General features: G+C 40.1%; 1 protein-coding gene across 4 annotated transcripts in view; it reads left to right on the plus strand.

Moving 5' to 3' along the window:
• The first annotated feature begins 22,289 nt into the window (after nucleotides 1-22,289).
• LOC149228263 (fanconi anemia group F protein (FANCF)) overlaps nucleotides 22,290-25,947 on the plus strand; it is a 529,519-nt gene continuing 525,861 nt past the window's right edge. For 3 of the 4 annotated variants that reach the window (XR_016247192.1, XM_089375661.1, XM_089375662.1), the window contains exon 1: nucleotides 22,290-22,570. Coding sequence is in view for 2 of the 4 variants with exons in the window: in XM_089375661.1 (XP_089231787.1) it covers nucleotides 22,391-22,570 (180 nt within the window). In the remaining 2 variants the exon portion in view is untranslated. Of the gene's footprint in view, nucleotides 22,571-22,823; nucleotides 22,951-25,947 lie in introns of all 4 variants that reach the window. The other variant, XM_089375663.1, reaches the window with a different exon arrangement.

Consider the following 25,947-nt stretch of genomic DNA (forward strand, 5'->3'; position numbering starts at 1 on the left):
CATGGTCACATCACACCATCAAAATTTGGGGTTAATGCTACCAATCCATCATGTCAGTGTCGCCGATATGTTCAAGAGAAGTCACTCAGAGAATTCACCTGTGTCTCACCCGCTGCAATACATTTACGCTCCATTCTTTCATGACCGCCACCCTGAACCTTATATCACCAGACCGTTTTCACCTCCATTAAAATCATTTGCTCCGTTCCATGTCATTGATGTGGGATTCATTAAGGCCCTCCTATGACGGATCGCTTCTTGTCGACATTAGCTCATTATCCAAGAAGTCGATCTAGGAACACCCATTTCAGTACTTTGAAGCTTGCATGCCTCAATGGCAATTTTCTCACTTCCGGCGACAGGTTTACATCAATGGCCTTCGACCGAAATATTTTGCGTGGTGTTCGACGCCAAGTCCCTTATTCACACCACGTGAATTGTACTGCAGTACCTTGAGGATCATTATCATTATCGGTGATTCCTCTCGCGCCTGTTAACAGCTTAAATCATTGGCTGGTAATCAGGCGATGTCTTTCCATGTTCGACTCCAGAACATCTCTCACATGGATCGACTTGTACTTTGAGTGAAGATCAAACGAGATTGAAGACCCCGGATCTAGTTTCATCCATCTGAGCTGCGATATATATTCAGGAAAAATAAAGACATCAAATGTACATCGTTGTTGCACAGATAATCATCCAATCAAATGGATGATGGCTCTACCAGAATCATCAATCTACACTCAGACGATTGTCTGTCCTATGTACATGAAAATGAATTTATAAAGCTGAGCATGGGAATGCCTGACTCAGCTAGATCATGAAAATATTATGAAGATAAGGTATTATATTGTATCTTATTACAGGTCTCCTTCTAGCTTGAAAGAACTTTGCATCCTCATGATAAAGCATTTCACCCGACATCAAAAAGATTAAACGACCTCATGCTTTAGGGGGCAACTATTATAGACATTTTTGGGCACTGCAACCCCAAGCATAAAATGCCCATAAACCAAGGGCTCCTAAGTCCCTAAAAGTGTTGTTCCAACCCCTGAAGGAACAAGGTCAGCTGATTACAGCTTCTCCCAGAAGTTCTCCATGAAAAACTACTCAGAACTGGTCAAAACTGGATCATTTCACCTGCTCCATAGGCAAAGTGCGTTGCATCTCACCTAAATACACACAGTGGGTGCGTTGCATTTCAAAAAGCCCTTCTATGGGGTGCGATGAGCGAGAAAGGACAAATGGCAGTGTCAATCCGCGAGGTGGAGAAGCATGGAATCTTCCAGAAACTTCTCCTGTGACACTTGCCTCTCTGAATTCAACCAAGGATGAGTAAGAGATCATCAATCTCCAAGTGCAAGCAAGAACTATCAGAGGGAAGACACCAATCAAATCACAAGCTGACTCATCTCCCTTACAGACATCTATATATGGATCCCTCATCCCAGAGATCCAGAGGCTGGAATTTTGCATCTTGTAAGGAACTGTTGTTAGTTTCTTGAGGCAATATCATAGTGTTGGATGATCTAAGCTTTTCATGAGGTGAAGAAGGGCTTACTTGCTGAGAGGATGATGCTGGGTCAGAACAACTGGTTGTAACTCTCTTGGCTCTTTCTTGATTATCAATAAATCTATTCAAGTTTTCCTCCATACTCTTGTGTGATTTATGTTTTATGCATTTGTATGGTCAATTTACATCTGATCCTAGATTGTTTATGATAATAGATCCATGTTCTCGTATAGTGTTATGCTGCTTTGATTCTGCAGGTACTCTGTGAAGCTGGGTATACAAGAGAGCGAGTAGCAAAGGACTATCAGAAGAGAGAGGAATCGAGCAAGGAACCAAGCGCAAGACAGAGGTTTGTCTCCTTTATTCTTCCCTCATCTATCTTTCATAAAGGAAAACGAAAGTAGCTTTACTTTGTTTGTTTCTAAGGTAGCTACCAGCCTTAGTGGGATTAGCAGTTCTGCATAGACACTTTTCCCTGTAACAGAGCGCCTCGATTATAAACTTCAATTCCTCATTTTCTCGAAGCAACACATCCATATTATCATCCTATTTGGTTATTTGAGCTTCCAACTTCAATTTCTTTTTCATAAGATTTGATATTGATGCCATCAGATCACTATTCTTTAGGTTCAAGATTATAAAATCAATTTGGAGAGCATGCGTTCTCTTAGCTAAATAACAAAACAACTTGTTAGTATTTTCCTTCATTTCCTCACAATTTCAGTGAGTGTACCCCATTATTTTCATAGGCTACATGATTTAGTTAGTTGTAGCCTTTGGAGTTTAAAGAAGAAATCAAATTGGAAGAATGTTTGTAAACGTGGGCTCCACCAATAAATGGGTCTTTGCCAAAAATCACTTGCTTGCCATATCCAACTTTCAAGGCAAGCCAATTGTAGAGGAAAGGAAAAGAATTTGTGAGTGCCTTCCAAACAATGGATCCCTTCCAAACTGGATATTTTGAAGCTTTTCTAAGCCATTCCACCACCGACATTTTTTAAAATATTTTTATTTAATAGCTTGGCTCCAAAGCCCCTCCCCAAATAAACCTCTCCATTGATTTTTAAGAACAAGGGTTTTTCCAAACCAGGTCAGATTCTTGAAACCCCACCCACCGAAATTTTTTGCCTTCGATAAGTGTCCGAATTGGCTAGATAAATCCCCTCCTTACTTTTTTTGCTAGTCCACGAGAAACTGAACATCTTGATGGGCCTCTAAATTAGACATAAATTAAGGACCATGCGTTTAATTTAAAACATAAATTAAGGCCTATGACCATCCTTTAGCACATTAAACCTCTCTTTTTGCATTAGGTAAGTTATTTTTAACTTTAATATATTCATCAGGAAGGTTTATGAATAATTGAATATTTGTGCCTAATATTATTTATTTTTGTGGAATATTATGAGAATATTGGGCAGATTATGAAGGGTTGGGGGAGGAGATAATTTAGGGACTTGTTCCCTACTACTGGAGGATCAATAATAAATAATAAGTCAACAAGATGTTATGGAATTATGGCACAAATTGTGGAACTCCAATGATTGAGAAAATCTAGGAATGTGTTCCACTAATCAAGGGATCAGATCCACCAATCAAGGGAGCAGATCCACTAATCAAGGGATTTCGGTGGGGAAAGCTTCCTCCATCCATGGGGAATGATTCTTAATCATTTTGTATAAGTACCAATTCGAATTTGCCTCTAGGGAGTGATTGAGAAAATCTAGGAATGTGTTCCCACCCATTTAATGCAAATTCCTAGTATTGGGGACTATATCCACTAATCAAGGGATTTTGGTGGGGAAAGCTTCCTCCATTCATGGGAATGATTCCTAACCATTTTGTATAAGTACCAAGTTTAATTTGCTTCTAGGGAGAGATTTTCATTAGTGTTATTGTGGAAAGAACTTGTATTTTTGCAGCTCCATTGTATTTTCTTGCAGGGATGTAATTCTATTGATGAAAATAATGAAGATTGGTGTCATGTTCAGCTTCTAAATCTTGTTCTCCTCCATAGGTCTCTGAGTTTCCTTGGGATTGGCCATCCCAAGAACCTCAAAGCCCTTTTGTATCATTTTCTTTCCTTCTTTTCATTGCTTATTCACATGCATCTCTAGTTTTTATTTATTTCTATTTCTGCATTTAGTATTAATGATTTCTTGTTGTAGGACTGAATTAAATAGTTGTTGTAAGTTTTTTTTTAGGATCACAATAATTATTACATCCTTGAAAAAGCTTTGGAAGTTCATAATAATCATTGAGTTGCTTGGATTAGTCTTCTTATTCCCAAATCTAGATCGCTGGACCTCCCTTTTAGCAAAGAACAATAAATTTCTGCTATTTTTTAGAGCATGCTAACGAGCTTCAATTGAATTGATTCCACTTGAATTAGATCACAAAAACATTCTAGTTCATAAAAAAAATTACCCCATTGCATTTTCACTTGATTTGGTTAGGAATTTTTTAGATTTACTAGCTCACTAGTTCTCGAATTTCTAGATTTTCGACTAGTAATGTTTTTTATTTTTTTGCATGGGTTAATAGAGGTCTTTTTGAGTGATTCCACTTGGAATGGAGACCTAAGACATCCTAGTTAACACCAAATTTGTCCCATCCAATTTGGATTTGATTTGCTTAGTCATTCGGTGAATTATAGTAAATCTATACATCATGTAGGAAATCAGGGGGCCCTGTAGGAAATCACTGTAGAATCTTGTAGGAAAGCCTGTTTTGAGGCTGAATTGAGGAAAAAGCCTTTAAGAAACTAGCAAAGGGTCCCTACTTGTCTCCCAAACCTTCTAACCATTCACCATCATCTCCAAGTCACCAGCCACATCACCAAAAGAGATTAGCTTTCACATTCTCACATGAAAAAAGACAAAAAGTAAAACAAATTTATTTTATTCATTTACATGCACAACAGTAGAAGGTTTGATGGTTTGAATCTGCATGTTTAGGACAGTAGGATTGCATACATGTTAACTTAGCATTATTTTGAAGCAAAGCCTCTTAGGAGTTAGTTAGAAAATAGCATGTTTTAGCATTTGATTTCATTCTCTTTCCTTGTACTTTCTTTCTTGCAATAGGTTAAGGTTCCATTTTGAACATTTCATTTTATGCAATTAGTTTAGGATTTGACTTCAGTACATGCACTCCATTACATCATGACAGCAAAGGAAGGACACATTGTATGCTGCACATATAGTGCCGATACCTCTTAAGTTTGTACGAACCCCAGGTTGATAATTAAAGTCGGTAGCCTTGGGAGTTGCAACATTCTTGTTGCAATACCAAGGATCATCACTTTTTGGGGCCGTTTTCAGGGAGGTGTCAAAGTATGCATTGCTTTCTTCCCTAGTTGATTAATTTATTTTTTATTTTTGCAAAAAAATAAAAAATAAAAAATAAAAAAATAAAAAAATAAAAAAAAATCATTAGGCATTTATTTTCAAAAGTAGAAAATTGCATTGCATTATAGTTTTCATTCAATCATAAAAACAAAAACAAAATTCTCCAACACCAATCCACACCCCCATTTGATCACATGATCCAGTAAGAGCCATATCACCATTCACTTTTGCAGGTAGAAGAAGAAGATGGTTAAGAATGTAGAAGAAATTGATGGTGATGATGACGATGAAGAAGATCCTATTGGATTTCCCATTCAAGATACTGATGGAAGTGTGTACATGAAGAACATCCCTCCATCTTTTCTTCCAAAATTTCATGGTCTAAGGTCAGAGGATCCAGAAACCTTTCTCTTTGAATTTTAGATTGTTTTTAGATCTTATGGTTACTTATTAAAAACTCAAAAACTGAGGTTGTTTCCGACAAATTTGAAGGATAGAGCTCTTAAATGGTTCATGAGTTTAAGGACTAATTCAATAAGATCATGGAATTATATGCAAAATATATTTATAGAAAAATATAAAGATCATGATCTTAAACAAAAAATCTTTAGAATGAATCAAAGAGAAGATGAGAATCTAGAGGATCTAATAGAGAGGTTCATGTATAACCTTAAGAGGGAAAAACTACATCATTTAGGATCCGACACACTAAAAACCCTCTTACTTAGCACAATTAGGGATGAGTGGATTGATCTCCTTAATCTCATAAGTAGAGGTGATGTATATCAATTATCATTTGAGGAAATTTGTGAAACATGCAAACACATATCAAGAGGAAAAGCAAGGGTAGGTAAATCAGCATCAAGATCGATAAGTCAAGCTAAACTTGGAAATTTGTTTGATGATTTTAAATCATAAATTCTTAGCAATTTAACAAAACGAGTAGAAATGTTAAGAATGCAAGATGAAGGAAAAGAAAATTATGGTATTTGTGTTGCAGAATCACATGATGTTAAACATTGGCCATCATTACCAAGGTTGAAGAAATTTCACCAAGAGGACAATGGAGCAAGTCAATTGCCAATGCATCAATGTTATGTCGCTCCAAGAGAACCATGGCAGCCTATTCAGCTGGATATGATGCAAGAGCCTAATTCACAATTTCAAGCTTATGCACATCCACCTCAAAGTAATTGGAACACACTCTTTCCTTGGTAGCATTGGCCATCTCAACCCCAAAACCAATCTTGGCAACAAGGTTGGCAAGGAACTTATGGGAGCCATCCACAATATCCTTAATATTATCCTCAATATTTTCCTCAATATCCTCCAAACCAAACTCCATGTTATCATTACCATTCACCTCCACCACAACCACAACCCCATCCACATCCATCTCAAATATACACTCCCACTTAACTACCTGTACCACCATTTCCAAACCCACACATTGAAGTAGCTCAGCCCACTTACAACGCTGAGGTACAACATTTCCAAACAACTTCTCTTGAGCTCAATGGTATTCACCATAGCTCAGGAAGAGTATTGCAAAAAAGAGATTATCTTGATATCATTGAAGGACCACATCGAGAAGAAGAAGATTCAAATAAGAAGACCACAGAACCATGGGCTGCGATTGATGAAGAGTAGACATCAAAATTAGAGATCGAGAGAACTCCCTCATGGCTACCATCAAATCCTCCATGTATTCAAGAGAACAATCAACAAAAAGAGGGAGATTTTAAGGTCATGCTAGAAAAATACATGAAGTATGATCCAAATCAGCAAGTGGACCAGGGGCATCACAACTATATTGAAATATGGTTCCAAACAGTCATTAAGTTGCAGCAAAACCCTCTTCTTCAATTGTGCTTGATATCATCAAAGTCCAATCATTTGGTCTCTCAAATTCAGCTAAATGTCAAAGCATACATTTCAAGCCTACACATCAATTTTTCTGTCATCTTGATGTGCACATGGCTCCATTGGAAGTATTCTTATACTTGAAAGTGATTATGTTTCTCAAGTAGGGTAGGGTAAAAAAAAAAATATCTCATGTGAAAACCTCCTTTGAGGTGCCTCAAACTGGCTCATTGATTCAAAAAATCCATGAGGCGGTCAATGGGTTGGGAAAAAAGAAAAAAAGAAAAAAAGAAAAAAGATCCTAGGTGAAAACCTCCTTTGAGGCACCTAGGCAGACCTACTAGTTGAAAACCTCATTGAGACAGCTAGTAGGCCTAAAAGAAAAAAAAAAGAGAGAGAAAATAAAAGAATCCTTACTCCATGCATGTATGTACTTTCCAACATCTGCAAGCAACAAGAACAAGTTGGTACCAAAAGGAAAATTGGTCAAGCCTAGTCAAAAGAAGTCAAATTTTGACTTTCTCCTACTTCCCTCAAATGCTCCAACAAGGCCATGCCAATCCATCACCCTCGTCTATTTTCACCATCCACTCATCATTCTCAAGCTTCTACCACTCATTTTCCTTGTTGTCCTAAAAAACTACAGGATGCTCTGTTTTACTATAAGATACAAAAATACATAGAGAATAAATTTGTTTTTGCCATAACTTGAAAACCATGCATCCATTTGCCAAGTTGTTTTAAGGGGAGATGCATATGGATGATGGTAACATGCTCAAGCAATTTCAACAAATTCCAGTGCACTGTTTCCAAGAAATTGGCCTCCATCACCTTCAGCCATTTTTGAATTTTCTCAATATCCGTGCATCCATTTAAAAAGTTGTTTCATGGGGAGATGCATACAGATGATGGTAGCATGACCAAGCAATTTTAGCAAATTCCAATGCACGGTTTCCAAGAAATCGGTCTCCATCACCTTCAACTGTTTTTAGTTTTTCTCGAGATCCATGCATCCATTGACCAAAAATTTTCTATGGGGAGGTGCATAATGATGATGGAAACATGCTCAAAAAGTTTCATCTCAATCCAGTCTACCATTTGGGAGATATGGACAAAACAATTCGATGTCCTATAAACCTACAAGATACAAAACAACACCTACAGGATTGGCAGTGAACAGTTTAAAGGAGATCCAGAGGTCAAATAAGCTCCTCCAGAGCTTAGTAGCAACATCAGGATCATCAACATCACCATCCAACACCTGCACATCAACATCAACTCAACAACAACATGCATGTCTCTCTAACAACCATTAGGTAGGTACAGGTATGCAATATTTTTGACCTCTTCTCTTGAGCATATTATAGTTAGAAATTTGTTGTCAATGCATGAGAGATGAGATTTTATAAGCTAAGGATGGGTCAGCAGTCTCAGCCACCTTCAACTAGTTAATTGCAGCTCACTCCTTCACTCATGCAATGTTGAAAAGTCAAACTATGAAGGGTGATGATTTCAAGGAATGAGGACATCAGTTAAAAGAAGAAATTTTTGCAAAGGCCAAGGTCACCACAACACTCCAAGCCCTCCATCCACTTCATATTCACTATCTATTCATCATTCATCCATCCCATTTCATTCTTGAAGAAAAAAAAAAACAAAAACAAAAACAAAGAGAGCATCCTCTCCATTCTCATGAAATTTCCATTTGCAGGTTAGCAAGAAGGATGGTCAAAGAGCAAAGGAGGATCACAAAGAGACCCTTGTCACTCACAGTTTTATTTCACTACTCATTACCATTCATTCCTCCACCATTTCTGTCATTTTTTCCACTCCTTTACTTCAGTTTACAAAGGGACTGTGTTTTCTACAGGATGTTCCTGTAGGAATTACAGTGACCCAAAAATCCTACAGGAGGCAGTCCTAGTTCTCATCTAAAGGAAGTTTGAAGGTTTTAGAGGTGTCCAAATGGTGTAACAAGGTAACAAAAGGTTGATAAGGATATGGAAGACCTTGTTAAACAAAAAAATATTCAAGAACTCATCTTGAATAAGGGCAAGAAAGCAAGCTGATGGTCTCAAGAAACAATGATTTTTCTTTGAACAAATATGTTTTTGGGCTTGTCCTTGCAGAGCTTACAACCAAGATTCTTAATGCACAAGAGAGAGGCCACCAGGGCTATGGATGAGGCATAATGAAGTCACTAAGTTGCTCAGAGGATGAGCAACACTTTCAGTAGGGGTTTATGATGGGCCTATAAATTAGACATAAATTAAGGCACATGCCTCTAATTTAAAACATAAATTAAGGCCTATGACCATCCTTTAGCACATTAAACCTCTCTTTTTGCATTAGATAATTTATTTTTAACTTTAATATATTCATTAGGAAGGTTTATGAATAATTGAATATTTGTGCGTAATATTATTTATTTTTGTGGAATATTATGAGAATATTGGGTAGATTATGAAGGGTTGGAGGAGGAGATAATTTAGGGACTTGTTCCCTACTACTAGAGGATCAATAATAAATAATAAGTCAACAAGATATTATGGAATTATGGCACACATTGTGGAACTCCAATGGTTGAGAAAATCTAGGAATGTGTTCCACTAATCAAGGGAGCAGATCCACCAATCAAGGGATTTCAGTGGGGAAAGCTTACTCCATCCATGGGGAATGATTATTAATCATTTTTTATAAGTACCAAGTCGAATTTGCCTCTAGGGAATGATTGAGAAAATCCAGGAATGTGTTCCCAGCCATTTAATGCAAATTCCTAGTATTGGGGACTAGATCCACTAATCAAGGGATTTTGGTGGGGAAAGCTTCCTTTATTCATGGGGAATGATTCCTAATCATTTTGTATAAGTACCAAGTCGAATTTGCCTCTAGGGAGGGATTTTCATTAGTGTTATTGTGGAGAAAGCTTGTATTCTTGCAGCTCCATTGTATTTTCTTGCAAGGATGTAATTCTATTGATGAAAATAATGAAGATTGGTGTCATGTTCAGCTTCTAAATCTTGTTCTCCTCCATAGGTCTTTGAGTTTCCTTGGGCTTGGCCATCCCAGGAATCTCAGAGCCCTTTTGTATCATTTTCTTTCCTTCTTTTCATTGCTTATTCACATGCATCTCTAATTTTTATTTATTTCTATTTCTGCATTTAGTATTAATGATTTATTATTGTAGGATTGAGTTAAATGGTTGATGTAAGTTCTTTTGCAGGATCACAAGAATTATTTCATCCTTGGAAAATCTTTGAAAGTTCATAATAATCATTGAGTTGCTTGGATTAGTCTTCTTATTCCCAAATCTAGATTGTTGGACCTCCTTTTTAGCAAAGAACAATAAATTTCTGCTATTTTTTAGAGCATGCTAACGAGCTTCAATCGAATTGATTCCACTTGAATTAGATCAAAAAAACATTATAGTTCATAACAAAAATTACCCCATTGCATTTTCACTTGATTTGGTTAGGATTTTTTTAGATTTACTAGCTCACTAGTTCTCGAATTTCTAGATTTTCGACTAGTAATGTCTTTTTTTTTTTGCATGGGTTAACAGAGGTCTTTTTGAGTGATTCCACTTGGAATGGGGACCTAAGACATCCTAGTTAATACCAAAATTTGTCCCATCCAATTTGGATTTGATTTGCTTGGTCATTCGATGAATTATAGTAAATATGTACATCCTGTAGGAAATCAGGGGATCCTATAGGAAATCACTGTAGCATCCTGTTTTGAGGCCGAATTGAGGAAAAAGCCTCTAGGAAGCTAGAAAAGGGTCCCTACTTGTCTCCCAAATGTTCTCACCATTCACCATCATCTCCAAGCCACCAACCACATCACCAAAATAGATTAGCTTTCACATTCTCACATGAAAAAAGACAAAAAGTAAAACAAACTTATTTTATTCATTTACATGCACAACTGTAGAAGGTTCGATGGTTTGAATTTGCATGTTTAGGACAATAGGATTGCATACATGTTAACTTAGCATTCTTTTGAAGCAAAGCCTCTTAGGAGTTAGTTAGAAAATGGTGTGTTTTAGCATTTGATTTCATTCTCTTTCCTTGTACTTTCTTTCTTGCAATAGGTTAAGATTCCATTTCGAACATTTCATTTTATGCAATTAGTTTAGAATTTGACTTCAGTACATGCACTCCATTACATAATGACAACAAAGGAAGTACACATTGTATGCTGCACATATAGTGTCGACACCTCTTAAGTTTGTACGAACCCCGAGTTGATAATTAAAGTCGGTAGCCTTGGGAGTTGCAGCATTCTTGTTGCAATACCAAGGCTCATCACATCCTTTGCCTAACGTGGTGTAGAATAGATCTTAGTAATGGCCAGAAGACTAAAATGTTTTCTAGTAAAAATTTTACTAAAATCATTCTTTCCCTAAGAGACAACCAATTATAGCACCACACGTTTTTTTGTTTGTTCCACTTTCCTGAGCAGCCACATCTAGTTCACTTTATGGTAGTGATTTGGTTTTAGGAAGAAACCCAAGTATTTAAAACCTTTTTAAATGGAATCCATTTAAAAATGCACTTTGTTTTTAATGCATGATAGAATCTTAGAACTGAATGCAATGTGATGAAAGGTAGATTTTGATGCACTAATATCCATCCCTGTAGCTTGACAAAAAAATATTAATAACTCTGTGGAAAGCCTTCCATTATGAGACAGATCCAACCCCTATCAACATAACATCATCCACAAAAGGCAGCGGGTGATGTATTGATTAAAAGCAAATTTTACACCTTTGATATTTCCTTCTTGTTTTCCTTTGAGCAATAGGAGCCTTAAGTCTTCCATCACAAGTAGAAATAGAAAGGGAGACAACAGATACCCTTGCATAAGTCCTCTGGTGTTGGGGAAGGTGTTGGAAGGAGAGCCATTGATTAAAATGGAAAAAGTTTTTAAGGTTACGCAACCCATAATCCAATTGGTGACCTCCAATCCCAAACCAGTTTGTAATAAGACTAATATGAGAAAGGTTCGATTTACTTTGTCAAAGGCCTTGTTGAGGTCCATCTCGAGAATCAAGGGTTCCATTTTTTTTCTTTTATGGAATGTAGAACTTCTTGGGTGATGCGAGTAGCATCATGAATTTTCCTGTTAGCTAGAAAGCCAAATTGATTATGGGACATCTTTTCGGCAAGAGTTTTCTTGATACTATCTGATATCACTTTGGATATGATTATATATACTAAGTTACATAGAGATATGGGCCTAAAGTCAAGTAAGGTCTTTGATTTGGAGCTTTTTGGGACCAAAGCTATATAAGTTGCATTTATGGCTTTGGAGACCTTTCCGACCCTTCTTGATTCTTCCATTGCTTTACAAAGATCATGACCCATAAGGTCAAAAAAGGAAAGGAAGAGTTTGACTGTCAAGGCATTAGGGCCTGAACTTTTATCTTTGGTAAAAAGCTTCAGAACCCCTTTTATTTCATCAAAGGAGACAAGGTTGGTAATCAGATCAGAATCCTCGGGACTAAAGAATTTTGGGTAAATTTCAAATGATTTGGAGTTGGGAGACAATGTTGGAAGTGCTCGGATCTCTAAAATGGGAGGAAAAGTTGGATGCAACAACAACCTTTAAATCTTGTTGACTAGTAACAATCTTACGATCAACCATCTCAAGCTCCTAGAGAGAATTAATATTCCTTCTGTGATTTGCAAAATTATGAAAAAAAATTGTATTCTTGTCCCCTTGCTTAATCCAAGTCGCCCTACTTTTCAGTCTTCAAATCTCTTCTTCCATCTTTCAGACCTGCGCTTTTCTAGCTTCCAAGAGACTCATTTTCTGGACTATTTCTGCTGGAAAGAGAGATTTAGAAAAGATCCAAGAGAGATGTCCATATTTGAATTCCAAAGCCAACAAATCCTCTTTATGCCCCCCCTTACTTTTCTTTTTCCCAAACCACAACCTCCTTTTTGAGCTCCCCAAGTTTCTTGACAAGGAAGTCCATGTCAAAGGAGCAATTTAAGACCTCATTGTTTTGCCAACAACCCTTCACTAGAGTTCTAAAGGAATCATCTTCCAGCCATGTATGGTTAAATTTGAAGGGGGTATTTATGCCTGTGATTTTCAAAATCCAATTCCAAGAGAACTGGCAAATGATTTGGAATTTTATCTTGACATATCTAGGATTTGAATCTCCCCACATCATCCTCTAGCTGACCAACCATTAAAAATGTATTGAGACGCTTGGCAATACCTTCCACACCCAACCTGCCATTTCTCGAAGTAGGAGCTAAAGGGAAATGAGCTATATCCTGAAGATTGTGCTTCCATAACATCTCTGAAAAATAGGAAGCCAGAGGATCCAAGCGGGCACGAGACCCCCAATAATCCCTTGGCGAGATATTAAAATTTAAATCTCCTGCTAAAAGGAGGGAATGTTCCCCTAGCAATCCATTGGATTGAAACTTATCCAAAAAATCCCCCTCTCTCCATAGGGTCCATAGCAATTTACCAACGTAATCATTAAGGGGAAGCCCCTTACAAACCCTTCTAAGATAATGCCAACAAAAGAGGAGGGGACCTAAAAAGAGGCAAACTTTGGATTCCATAAGGAGAGGGGCCCTCCAAATAGACCAATGGAATCCATAGAAGCATATTACTGTTGGAAATACTGAGAGGGGGGGTGAATCAGTATTTCTTTTTCCCACTATTGTTTTACCAGTTAAAACATATATATTCAGACACAAGATGAACAACAAGAATAAATGCTTTTATTAATATAAACTGTGAAGTAAAATAAATACAATATATAGCTGGTTACAATCAGTTGCCAAGCTCCAACTTGGACTTTGGTGAGGCTCCAACCTCCAGAGCACCAACTCTATTTCGCCAAGACACCAATCTTGGACTTAGGAGTACAAACTCCCAAGGACTTCAATCCTTCCTACTTCTGAGGCATCAACCCCAAGGACTCCAATCCTATTTACTTCTGAGACACCATCCCCAAGGACTCCTATCCTTCTTGCTTTTGAGGCACCAGCCCCAAGGACTCCTATCCTTCTTGCTTCTGAGGCACCAACCCCAAGGACTCCAATCCTTCTTACTTGTCAAGATTCATTTGATAGTAATGTTATGCTCTCAGAACTCTTCTCTGCTAAGTTCTGTCTATTTACAGCTTCATTGTAGTCTCTAAACTACAGTATCAATGATAACCAGTCTTCTTATGAATGAGTCTTTACAACTCTACACACTGCCCATGCATAGTCTCCAATAGCCTTCATGCTCTCTGATAATGTCTTCACACAGCTCTAGTCAGTCTACTGTTGGTTGCACTAAGCTCTGCATAAAGAACAACTTCTTGTTCAAGCTTATGTTCTCTGCTAGCTACTTCTCCCCTTCGACTGTCTCCTGTCTTGTTGGCCCTTCAGCCCTCTTTCTGTTCTGCTGGATCCTCTCGCTACCTCTGTTTTTGCTATTTTTATGCATTCCATGCCTCTGTCCATCCGTTTCCTCTTTCTCGCTGGCTCTTTGGCTTCTTTTCTTTGCAGGCTCTTCGACTTCCTCAACACTCGCTTATCCTGTCAGTTACCTCCTCGCTTGCTTGCTTCTTCGGATTCCCGAATTTACGTTTCCTCTGTCTTATCCGAACATCCCAATATTCATATGACACGTTCAATCAATGGCTAGGTCCAAACGATCCACGAAGAAACCATCTTCCCTGTTTACCGTAACAGTGCTCTGTTTGGCAATGATGTCGGGCATACACAGAGTTTTACATTTAACGGACCTTCCACGTCCTGATCGCAATTGCCATTGGCTTGAATCTAGTTTTCTGAGCTATCGGGAGCATTCCTTAACATATCTCAGTCTCCAAACCCCACGCAAGCAATATATACAAATACACAGGAATTAGGATCGAACACAGGCAAAAACTAAAAGGCGGACTTCAGAAAATATTACACTCATATTAATTTCTGCATCGGGTCCACGCTTAAATCGCAATCGGCGATTCGTGACTGTCGGGGATCCTTTATATATCGGACCCATGACTCCGCCGATGGCCGATGACCGATCCTCCTATGGACGCGATATAATAATGAACCATAGTTAATATTCACGTCGGGTCTGCAACCTTATCGCAATCGGTGCTGGTGTGTGGCAAGGCTTCATAACATATGCGATTGCCAATGACTGATTCCCCTGCTGTACGCGGTATTATATAAACAGTTTTGATGAGTCCATCATGTCCATTTGTATATATCGCAATCATAATCGCCATGAATCTCCACCGTTGATTGCCCACGATCCGACAGTATCCTCTATGTTTACCACACGATTAAACCCCACACACTTTCCTCGTCATCTGATCGTCTGTCGCATGATCGGATGGTAGTCGCAAGCCCCGATCACACGACTTGCGTGCACGTTAACCTGCGAGGGCGGTGGTTTTTGTCTGCCACGCGTCGTGATCTTACAAGATCGCGCGGCCATATACAGAAACTGCCTTGGGCCCAAAGGCAGTGCGGGGAATACTGCCCGCCCGCAAAACCGCCTATTCCTTGGTCGTTAACCTCCGTGTGTCTTCCACCTCCGTCAACCGTCAAATCTGCCGCATCCAGATCCAACGCCCTTCGTTCCTCCATTCATATTTCCTCCCGATACCTCCTTTCGATGCAATATCCATCGTTGATTTATATGATCCGACCGCTCACGATGCACCTCTCCCACTGATAGTGTTAAAGCATATGTATATGGGTTTTCTCCTCCGATAATGTATTCTGCTCATACAATATAAACTCTGCCCTTTTCCACTCCGTCAGTGTATTTGCATATGAGTCTAAGTCTTCCGCCTCTGATAGTTCTGTTTGCGTTAAATGCATATACAGGTCTTTGCCGCCATATGCATGTTTATGCCATGGATAGTGTTAAAGCACTCTGTGTGCTCCACTTGGCTCCTCTTGTGTGCTCCGATGGTTGTCTGCTCCTCTGTTTGCCATGTATGCTTCTCTTCTTTGGCATATATATGGCTCCTCCTGTAGCTCCTCTTGCTCCAATGTGGCTCCTCTCGTCTCCATCTGCTCCTCTGGCCTCTCGTCTCCATCTGCTCCTCTGGCTTGGCAGTGTCTTTCAAAGACCTCCTTGCATATATGAATGCCTCTCTTGCTCTGATATCCTGCAATATGCTTTGATATGCCTCCTTTGGTAACTCCTCTTGCTTATGGCTTGGCTATCCTGATGGCCTTGCTCCTGTCTCTTCATGAATCTGCTCTGCATCCCCTTGGCTTCATGTCATCCTCTAGTATCCAGAATATTGCCATATTGACATCAATGACAACCTAGGTCAACAATCTCCCCCTTTGTTATTGATGGCAATATTCTTCTTCTCTCCCCCTTTGACATCAATGGCAAAGGAGTGCTTTGGGACTCCCCCTATCAAACTGCTTCTGTTCTTCATGAATGGTAGATCTTCATGGGTCTGTGACTCCCCCTGTCATAGTGCTCTTCTTCTTTTTACTCAAGATAGAAGGATTGATGTTTTATCATCAATTTGCACATTATTCCCTCTTCATGTCTTAGAACTACTTTATCATGGCTTCAACAATGCTTAAGGATGCTCTACTTTAATGCTTTCATTTAGATTGCAAACGGCCATACACCAAGTGTCCAAGTCCAGGCTTTCATGCTTCAATCCATATTGATGTCTCCATAGGCAGAATTGAGAGACCTTCATAGTCCGAATCAAGAGAAAATGCCCTTGAGATTGTCTTTCTTGCTATCTTTCTTCAGATCTGAGTTCCTTTGTGTCTCTGTGCTTCTTCTTAAGTTACTGCCATCTAGTATTCAATCATCATTGCATTTGGACAAAAATGTGAGGGGTTGTGCCTTACTGTTGCTATATTTCTTAAGTGATCTGTATCAGCTTAAGTTATGCTTGACTGCACAACATTCTCCTTCCTATGAGCCATCTTTTCCTTGTGTTCTTGTACATATCTCTACAGATTCAGATATCCAATCTGTGACTGTCTTTTAAATACAATTGCTGATCTACATCTTTTTGCAATGCTTCAGTTTGTTATATGCTGCCAGCTGCTCTTACTTCAGACTTCATTCCAGATGTATCTGTTTGTTTGAAGACTGCCTCTATCAGTGTCCAGAATTTATCTGTTCTCACATTTAATTCCCGAGTTAATACATAAACTTCTATGATAACAACACCATGGTTGTTTGCCCTATTTCTTTAACAACAGTCCAAAGAATGGTTATAGGATCATATGCTTCAATGGAGTGCTCCTGAGACATGATCTTCATCAAAGAATGACTGTTAATATAGTTCAGCAAGGATTTCATAAGGACCCTTTTACTAATAGCTTCAGCGATAATGATCAAGAATTACAGGCTCCCCCTAACTGTATGCATCGTCTCCTTTTGGTAGAGTCTTCTTATAAAATGCTTAGATTCTCAAAAATTTAGGCCAATGACATATGCTGTTGGCTGAAGAACTCAAGGGACTTTCGGATTGTATTTCCTTCCTTCTCCATACTTGTGTAACTTTCTTCTTTTGCATGGTTCTAGCTTGTGTAAGAGCCCATGTTAAGTTACAATCACGTGCCATATGACCAATGTTATGACACTTGAAGCATTCTACATTGTTCATGAATAAGAATTCATGATTTCTTCCTGCAAAATTGTTTCTTGGAGGTTGTCGGAGACTACAACATCTATCTCTATGAGATGGTTGGGGACCATAACATCTATCTTTATGATATGCTTTACAGTCTTTTGCCATGTGACCAAAGTTTGAGCAAGAATAACAATAACCAAAAAATGAACTTTGGTACCTGGGAGATGGAGGTTTCCTTGACGTACTTCTGAAGCCTTTCTGTCTTGAGATCCTTTGATGATAACCATTGCCTCTCGCATCTTTGACATCATCTACCTTTCTTCTTGGAGCAGGATTTCTTCTATTGTAGCCTTGATTTTTCTCCTTGCCTTTGTTGGAGCTGGGAGCATCACCATTTCTTTCTGACTTCTTCACATCTCTTTTGTTTAAAGCATTTTCATTCTTGTTTGAGGGTTCACCTGCATACCTGAGACCTGATTTATTAGATGGACATCTGTGATAGTTGAGCATGTCATCCAAGGCTTGAGAGCTCTTCAATATTTTGTTCATCCCTTCAACCTTTTTTATGAGGAGGACAATCTCTTCTTCCAATCTTTCACACTCACTATTCTTCTTTGCAAGTTGTTCCTCAGTTTCTTCCTTGCTACGAGTAGCTTCAGCTGCTACTATTTTAAGGGAGATGATATTTGACTTCATTTTGAAGATTTCTTCATTCTTTGCTTGACTGCTCTCCATTCTCTTCTCAGCTCCTTGTGCCTGTTTCCTGGCTTCTAGCAATTGAGACTTAAGGGAGGAGACCTATACCTTGTACTGACCAATCTCTTCTTCAAGTTTGTTCACGCTCTTGTGCCTTTGTTCAAGTTGACATGGCAAGGTATTTTCCTGCTTCTTTGCTTTATTCAATTGATTTGTCTTGGATATGACTTCTTCATGATGCTTCCTTTTGCTTTGATGAAATTCCTTCTTAAGCTTGGCAAGCTCTTCATCCCTTTCTTGTATTTGAAGCTTGATGAGGTCAACTTTCTTTCTTGTTTGATCTTGGTCACCAACTGGAGCTATCTTCTTAAGTGCCTCATTTTCCTTTTTCAGATTGTTAATCTCTTCCATGGCAGTCATAAGTTGAGCGAGGAGTTCTTCTACAAAGTCTTTTTCATTCTCTTCATCTTCTAGGTCTGCTTCAGCCTTGATGTCATCATTCTCATTTTCAGCTTCTATGATGGGTTCTGGATTTCTTTCTAGATTTCCATCATCTTCTTGACTGATGGTCAATGCTCCTTTTGAGTGAAGATCATGAAGTTTGTCCCATATGCCCTTTGCTGATGAACCTTTTCCTAGATTGTTCTTTATAGAATTAGGGAGCCCATTCAAGATTGCCTTTACTGCTTTTTCATTGTACTCCTTGGATTCTCTATCCATCCTGCTATCTTCAATCACTGATTTCCAGATTTCAATGCCTTGAGTCTGTAAGAAATTCCTCATTCTTGCTTCCCATATATTAAAGTTCCCATTGAGCCTTGGAGCCTCTTCAAATTGATTGTCTTCTATTTTAGTAGTGGAGGGAGACACATTCTTAGGAGGATTGGAGACTTTCTTCCTTGACTTCACCATTTGTGTTCTAAGGTTCAACCTTCAAGCTGTTAAGCTTTGAATGAAGGTACCTACTCTGATACCAATTGTTGGAAATACTGAGAGGGGGGGTGAATCAATATTTCTTTTTCCCACTATTGTTTTACCAGTTAAAACATATATATTAAGAACACAAGATGAACAACAAGAATAAATGCTTTTATTAATATAAACTGTGAAGTAAAATAAATACAATATATAGATGGTTACAATCAGTTGCCAAGCTCCAACTTAGACTTTGGTGAGGCTCCAACCTCCAGAGCACCAACTCTATTTCGCCAAGACACCAATCTTGGACTTAGGAATACAAACTCCCAAGGACTTCAATCCTTCCTACTTCTGAGCCATCATCCCCAAGGAATCTAATCCTACTTACTTCTGAGACACCAGCCCCAAGGACTCCTATCCTTCTTGCTTCTGAGGCACCAGCCGCAAGGACTCCTATCCTTCTTGCTTTTGAGGCACCAACCCTAAGGACTCCAATCCTTCTTACTTGTCAAGATTCATTTGATAGTAATGTTCTGCTCTCAGAACTCTTCTCTGCTGAGTTCTGTCTATTTACAGCTTCACTGTAGTCTCCAAACTACAGTATCAATGACAACTAGTCTTCTTATGAATGAGTCTTTACAACTCTGCACACTGCCCACGCATAGTCTCCAATAGCCTTCATGCTCTCTGATAATGTCTTCACACAGCTCTAGTCAGTCTACTGTTAGTTGCACTAAGCTCTGCATAAAGAACAACTTCTTGTTCAAGCTTATGTTCTCTGCTAGCTACTTCTCCCCTTCGACTGTCTGTTGTCCTGTTGGCCCTTCGGCCCTCTTTCTGTTCTGTTGGATCCTCTCGCTGCCTCTGTCTCCTCCAGATTATTTCCACAGCGTTCAACAACCTTCAACATCATTCACCGCTGCTGATTCTGCTATCTCACACTCTGATTTTTCGCAACAACCAACAGCCTCCGCAGTCCTCTGTTTTTGCTGTTTTTATGCATTCCATGCCTCTGTCCATTCGTTTCCTCTTTCTCGCTGGCTCTTTGGCTTCCTTTCTCCGCAGGCTCTTCGGCTTCCTCAACGCTCGCTTATCCTGTCAGTTACCTCCTCGCTTGCTTGCTTCTTCGGCTTCTCGAATTTACGTTTCCTCTGTCTTATCCGAACATTCCAATATTCACAAGACACGTTCAATCAATGGCTAGGTCCAAACGATCCACAAAGAAACCATCATCCCTGTTTACCGTAACAGTGCTCCGTTTGGCAATGATGTCGGGCATACACAGAGTATTACGTTTAACGGACTTGCCACGTCCTGATTGCAATCGCCATCGACTTGAATCCAGTCTTTTGAGCTATCGGGAGCATTCCTTAACGTATCTCAGTCTCCAAACCCCGCGCAAGCAATATATACAAATACACAGGAATTACGATCGAACACAGGCAAAAACTAAAGGGCGGACTTCAGAAAATATTACAATCATATTTATTTCTACATCGGGTCCGCGCTAAAATCGCAATCGGTGATTCGTGACTGCCGGGGATCCTTTATATATCGGACCCATGACTCTGCCGATGGCCGACGACCGATCCTCCTATGGACGCGATATAACAATGAACCATAGTTAGTATTCACGTCGGATCCGCAACCTTATCGCAATCGGCACTGGGGTGTGGCAAGGCTTCATAACATATGCGATTGTCGATGACCGATTCCCCTACTGGACGCGATATTATATAAACTGTTTTGATGAGTCCATCGGGTCCATTTGTATATATCGCAATCATAATCGCCATGAATCTCCACCGTCGATCGCCCATGATCCGACGGTCTCCGCTATGTTTACCGCACGATTAAACCCCGCGCACTTTCCTCGTCATCTGACCGTCCGTCACACGATCGGACGGTAGTCGCAAGCCCTGATCGCGCGACTTGCGCGCACGTTAACCCGCGGGGGCGGTGGTTTTTGTCTGCCACGTGTCGTGATCTTACGGGATCGCGCGACCATATACGGAAACCGCCTTGGGCCCAAAGGCGGTGCGGGGAATACCGCCCGCCCGCGAAACCGCCTGTTCCCCGGTCATTAACCTCTGTGCGTCTTCCACCTCCGTCAACCGTCAGATCTGCCGCATCCAGATCCAACGGCCTTCATTCCTCCATCCATATTTCCTCCCGATACCTCCTTCCGATGCGATCTCCACCGTTGATTTATATGATCCGACGGCTCACGATGCACCTCTCCTGCCGATAGTGTTAAAGCATATGTATATGGGTTTTCTCCTCCGATAAATTATTCTGCTCATACAATATAAACTCTACCCTTTTCCACTCCGTCAGTGTATTTGCATATGAGTCTAAGTCTTCCGCCTCCGATAGTTCTGTTTGCATTAAATGCATATAGAGGTCTTTGCCGCCATATGCATGTTTATGCCGCGGATAGTGTTAAAGCACTCTGTGTGCTCCACTTGGCTCCTCTTGTGTGCTTTGATGGTTGTCTGCTCCTCTGTTTGCCATGTATGCTTCTCTTCTTTGGCATATATATGGCTCCTCCTGTAGCTCCTCTTGCTCCAATGTGGCTCCTCTCGTCTCCATCTGCTCCTCTGGCTTGGCAGTGTCTTTCAAAGACCTCCTTGCATATATGAATGCCTCTCTTGCTCTGATATCCTGCAATATGCTTTGATATGCCTCCTTTGGTAACTCCTCTTGCTTATGGCTTGGCTATCCTGATGGCCTTGCTCTTGTCTCTTCATGAATCTGCTCTGCATCCCCTTGGCTTCATGTCATCCTCTAGTATCCAGAATATTGTCATATTGACATCAATAACAACCTAGGTCAACAATTACCACCCTAGACACAGATGTCGAAACACCTCTCTATCCTTTGCCCTTGGAACCATAATTTCTTGAAGGAAGATAATGGAGGGTATGTAAATTTCTATTAATCTCTCAAGGAAAAGGAATTTAAAGGCTCCCCAACCCCTTAATGTTGAGAGACAAGATAACCATTTAGGAACAACCTTAGAGGGAGACTGGGCTCTAAGAGCCCTTGTCACAATTTCCTTATAAGTAGGGGGAGTCAAGCTTAATCCACCCTCGCTGACTTATGAAGGATTTCCTTCCCTAGCCATAGATTTTTTTATTCAACTTCAAAAAGAATATAAATGTTTTGATTTCTACCGTTTAGTTTATTTAATTCTATTAGTTTAATTTCTCACTTAGCAACTAAACTGCCATATAACATTTGTTATTATTATAATCTTCCATAACTACAATGGCTTAAACAAATTTGATCACTAAATTTATAAATCAAATATTTAAATATAATTATTAAGGAGGCGAAGAACGGAGACTCAAGAGACGGAAGGCAATAACAGGTATAGCATGTTTTGAAAATTAAAACTGAGACCGCGCCCGCCCCCGCGCATCATCGGCATTCGATTGGGAGTCAACAATGGAAGGGGGTTGTGGGTGGATTCATCCAGACATAGACTTAAAGAATTTGTTAGTCTGCGTGCGAGCATTTGTGGACATATTGATTTTGGCTGCTGGTTATCAATCATCTGGCGAGCCCGCCTCTTGGGATCCAGAAAACACCACCAAAGCTATACAGTGGGCTGTTTTCTTCGAAAACGTGAGTGACTCCACGTACATCCTTCCTCTATTCTTTCAATGCTCATCAATTAACACTGTAGCGAGTATACAAGATGTCAAGTTATTAATTCCTCCGTAGCCTAAGCCAAACATAATTTCTTTTATAAGCCAAAGATGTCAACCATGCAAATTGATCCCTAGTTATCCCCATTCCGAAGGAAATCAATAAAGAAAGTTACCAAGATGAATATTTTAATGAGATATTGCTGATGTTTTTGTTTGATTTGTATCAGTTTTGAACCCAAACTTGCCTTGACACTACAACAACATACTTAACATGAGGGGGGAGCCTCCGTGAGATTCAGACATTGCACCTCTGCTTAGAAAGCTCGATACCTTTACTAACCAGATAGCTATGTGGTAATCCCAAGTCATTAGTCAAGTTGAAGGTGTTACAGTTAACTCTGTTTTATTAATCTGTCTATGCAAATGGGCTTTGATTCCTGTAGCAAAAGGGCTTCTTTTCCGGTCACAAATCTGATAGAGTTCAGCAGAAAATTCAGACATGATTAGATGATTCAAGTTCCATATATCGGTGAATAATACCCCTAGGGATTTTGCCTGATTCTGTTTGACCTAAAGTGATATATTTCAATCAGTATTCCGGAGCGATGGGAAATATGATTTTCTGTATTGCCGGATGACGACCACAAGAGGGAAATTCGCTACAATACTCCTATCAAATAGTTGACGGGGATATAAATTCAATTCTGGTAATAGAATTTACTTGTACCGAAAAGAGGGATACGTCAGTCATGAAATTAGGACAACTAACACCTTTCTATGGCTTTTCAAATGAAGAAGAGTTAACAATTGTGAACATAAGTGAGTTGTGAGGCCACCTTTTAGTCCAATGCCGTCAATTCTTGTCTTTTGCAAGTTTTGTGTATCATTTGTAAAACCCTTCATGTTTCTTCTCCAGCTGTGTTTGCTGTTGTGCAACTTGTAAACACCATACCTTTACCAACTGGCTAGCTTTGGGGTAATCCCAAGTTATTAGTCGATTTCAACATGTTACAGCTAACTAAATCAAATTAATCTGTCTATGGGAATGTGTAATGTTCCAAACTTAAACAAACAGTGATAGACAAAAGCAAATACTATTCATACACAGAAAAATTAAACGATCAACAGATACTCAATACACATCAGAAATGAGAACCAGCGAAGTCATTTTATTAATGGAATGGAGCACGTACAATAGTGTGGAAAATGCACCTGGGCTTGCCTCAAGGGCAAGCTTGACAGAACCCAAGTGTCAAACAATAATCTCAATGTTGGAAAGTAACTGCTCCTCTAATGCTTTGCGCTGTCTCCCGGTGACCGCACGGCTGGCTGGAAAGGAACTGCAAGAAACCCCGTCTCCAGTGCTCAGAAAATGATGAAACTTCAGGCCCAAGATCCTTGGCCAAAACCCACAAAAATCCAGGCCCAAGATCCTTGGCCAAAACCCACAAAAATCCAGAAAGGGTTTGGCCTGAATCCAACCTCCCAAATTCGACCTCCTCTATGGCCCACACCCTCCAAACTACTCCAGAAATATGGCCTGCAAGAAATGGCCACAAAATCCTCCTCTAAGCTCTGAAAGAGAAGCGAACACCACTCCAAATATCTCCTCTAACCTACACTGCAAAGCTCAGCCTCAAGCACTGATACTCTACCTACCAAGTGAGCTCCCAATACTGCCTCTGCGCTGGCCTAGGTAGTGCAAAAGTCACATTGCAAAGCAAGAAGCTCAATCAGCTCCCAAACTCTCCCGAATGTTGACAATCCTCCCTAGCCTCCTCTTTGGAAAATCTCACACCCAAACTCCATAGCAAAGCACCACCAACAAACTCGGCTTCCTCTCCACTGCATCCTCCAGTAATACGCACCACCTGGAAGTGAATGCTACTGCTGGAAATCACAATGTGATCCTCCTCTTGAAGAAATGAAGAAAACCTTCCTAGGGTGGCACTCGAAGTCCCCCAAAGAAAGGGTGAGCTCTTCGCCTGAAGAACTCATGCTAAACAACCAGTGACTAGGCTAAGCAGCTCGAGCAACTAAAGAGAAATCTATATACTCAGATGATGACTGAGATGAGGAGAGCTGCCTTATATAAATTTCCTGGAGCACTTTTCCCTCCAATTCGTCCTCCATCGTGGGCCCTCACTTAACCACCATCACGCAAAAGTTAACCCCCTCCATGCAAATCGAACTAGGGAGTGCGTAATTCCCTAGTGAGGGTGGCCCCCATGTGTAACTTAACTACAAAACAAATAACTTTTCCTAAGTCTAATATCCTAATAAAATCGAATGGGGTCCACTAGCTCCAAAATTGGCCCCATAATACAAAAATTAATCTTGTTCCAAAATAATTTAAGAAGGGACATGACAGTCCTCCCCTCCCAAATGTTGCTTGTCCCTAAGCAACTTCAATGCTGGATGCTCAAGAATGTGCTCTCCTTCCCAAGTGGCATCCTCATTCGGTAAATTCTTCCAACGCACCAAATACTCTTTGATGATCCTGCTTCTGAGCTTCCTCTCCCTGGTCTCCAAGACGGCATCCGGCTCTAGGATCAAATGCCCCTCATCATCAAGTGGAGGCAACTCCATGACTGCTGTAACTTGCTGCCCCAACACCCTCTTGAGGCATGACACATGAAAGATGTTATGAATCCTGCTCCCTGGTGGTAGCTCCAACTCATAAGCCACCTCTCCAACCCTCCTGATCACTCTGTATGGCCCAAAAAATCTTGGCTGCAGCTTTTCGGCCCCCTTCTGCTTCAGTGTGGACTGTCGGTACGACTGCAATCGAAGGTAGACCAAGTCCCCCTCCTCAAAATGCCTCTCTACTCGATGCCGGTCAGCATACATCTTCTGCTGGTTCTGGGTTGTCTGTAAGTTATCCTTAAGAGCCTTGAGGATATCTTGGCTCTCTAGGATCCAATCCTTGGCCTTTAGGGCCCTGTTGTCTCCAAAAACAATATCAGCAAAAGACAAAGCATCATAACCATATAAGGCACGAAAAGGAGTCATACCAATGGACATATGATGGGTGGTATTGTAACAATACTCTCCCAGATGCAACCATCGAATCCAAGCCCTCTGCTGCCCTGTCACATAATTCTTGAGATAGCCCTCTAACCACTGGTTCACCCTCTCTGTCTGACCATCAGTCTGTGGATGATAGTTGGTGCTCGAGGTGAGCTTAGTGCCAACTAGTCTGAAGAGCTCCTGCCAAAATCCTCCCATGAATAGGCTATCCTTGTCATTGACTATGGTCTTAGGGAGTCCGTATAGACTAAAGACCTCCTTGAATAACAACTCTGCCACCTGTGAGGTTGAATATTGTGTCGGTATGGCAAAGAAGGGTGC

The sequence above is a fragment of the Pinus tabuliformis genome, chromosome J (genome assembly GCF_031772625.1).
Source record: "Pinus tabuliformis cultivar Carrire ecotype Pingquan chromosome J, CPIR1, whole genome shotgun sequence".
Lineage (NCBI taxonomy): Eukaryota > Viridiplantae > Streptophyta > Pinopsida > Pinales > Pinaceae > Pinus > Pinus tabuliformis.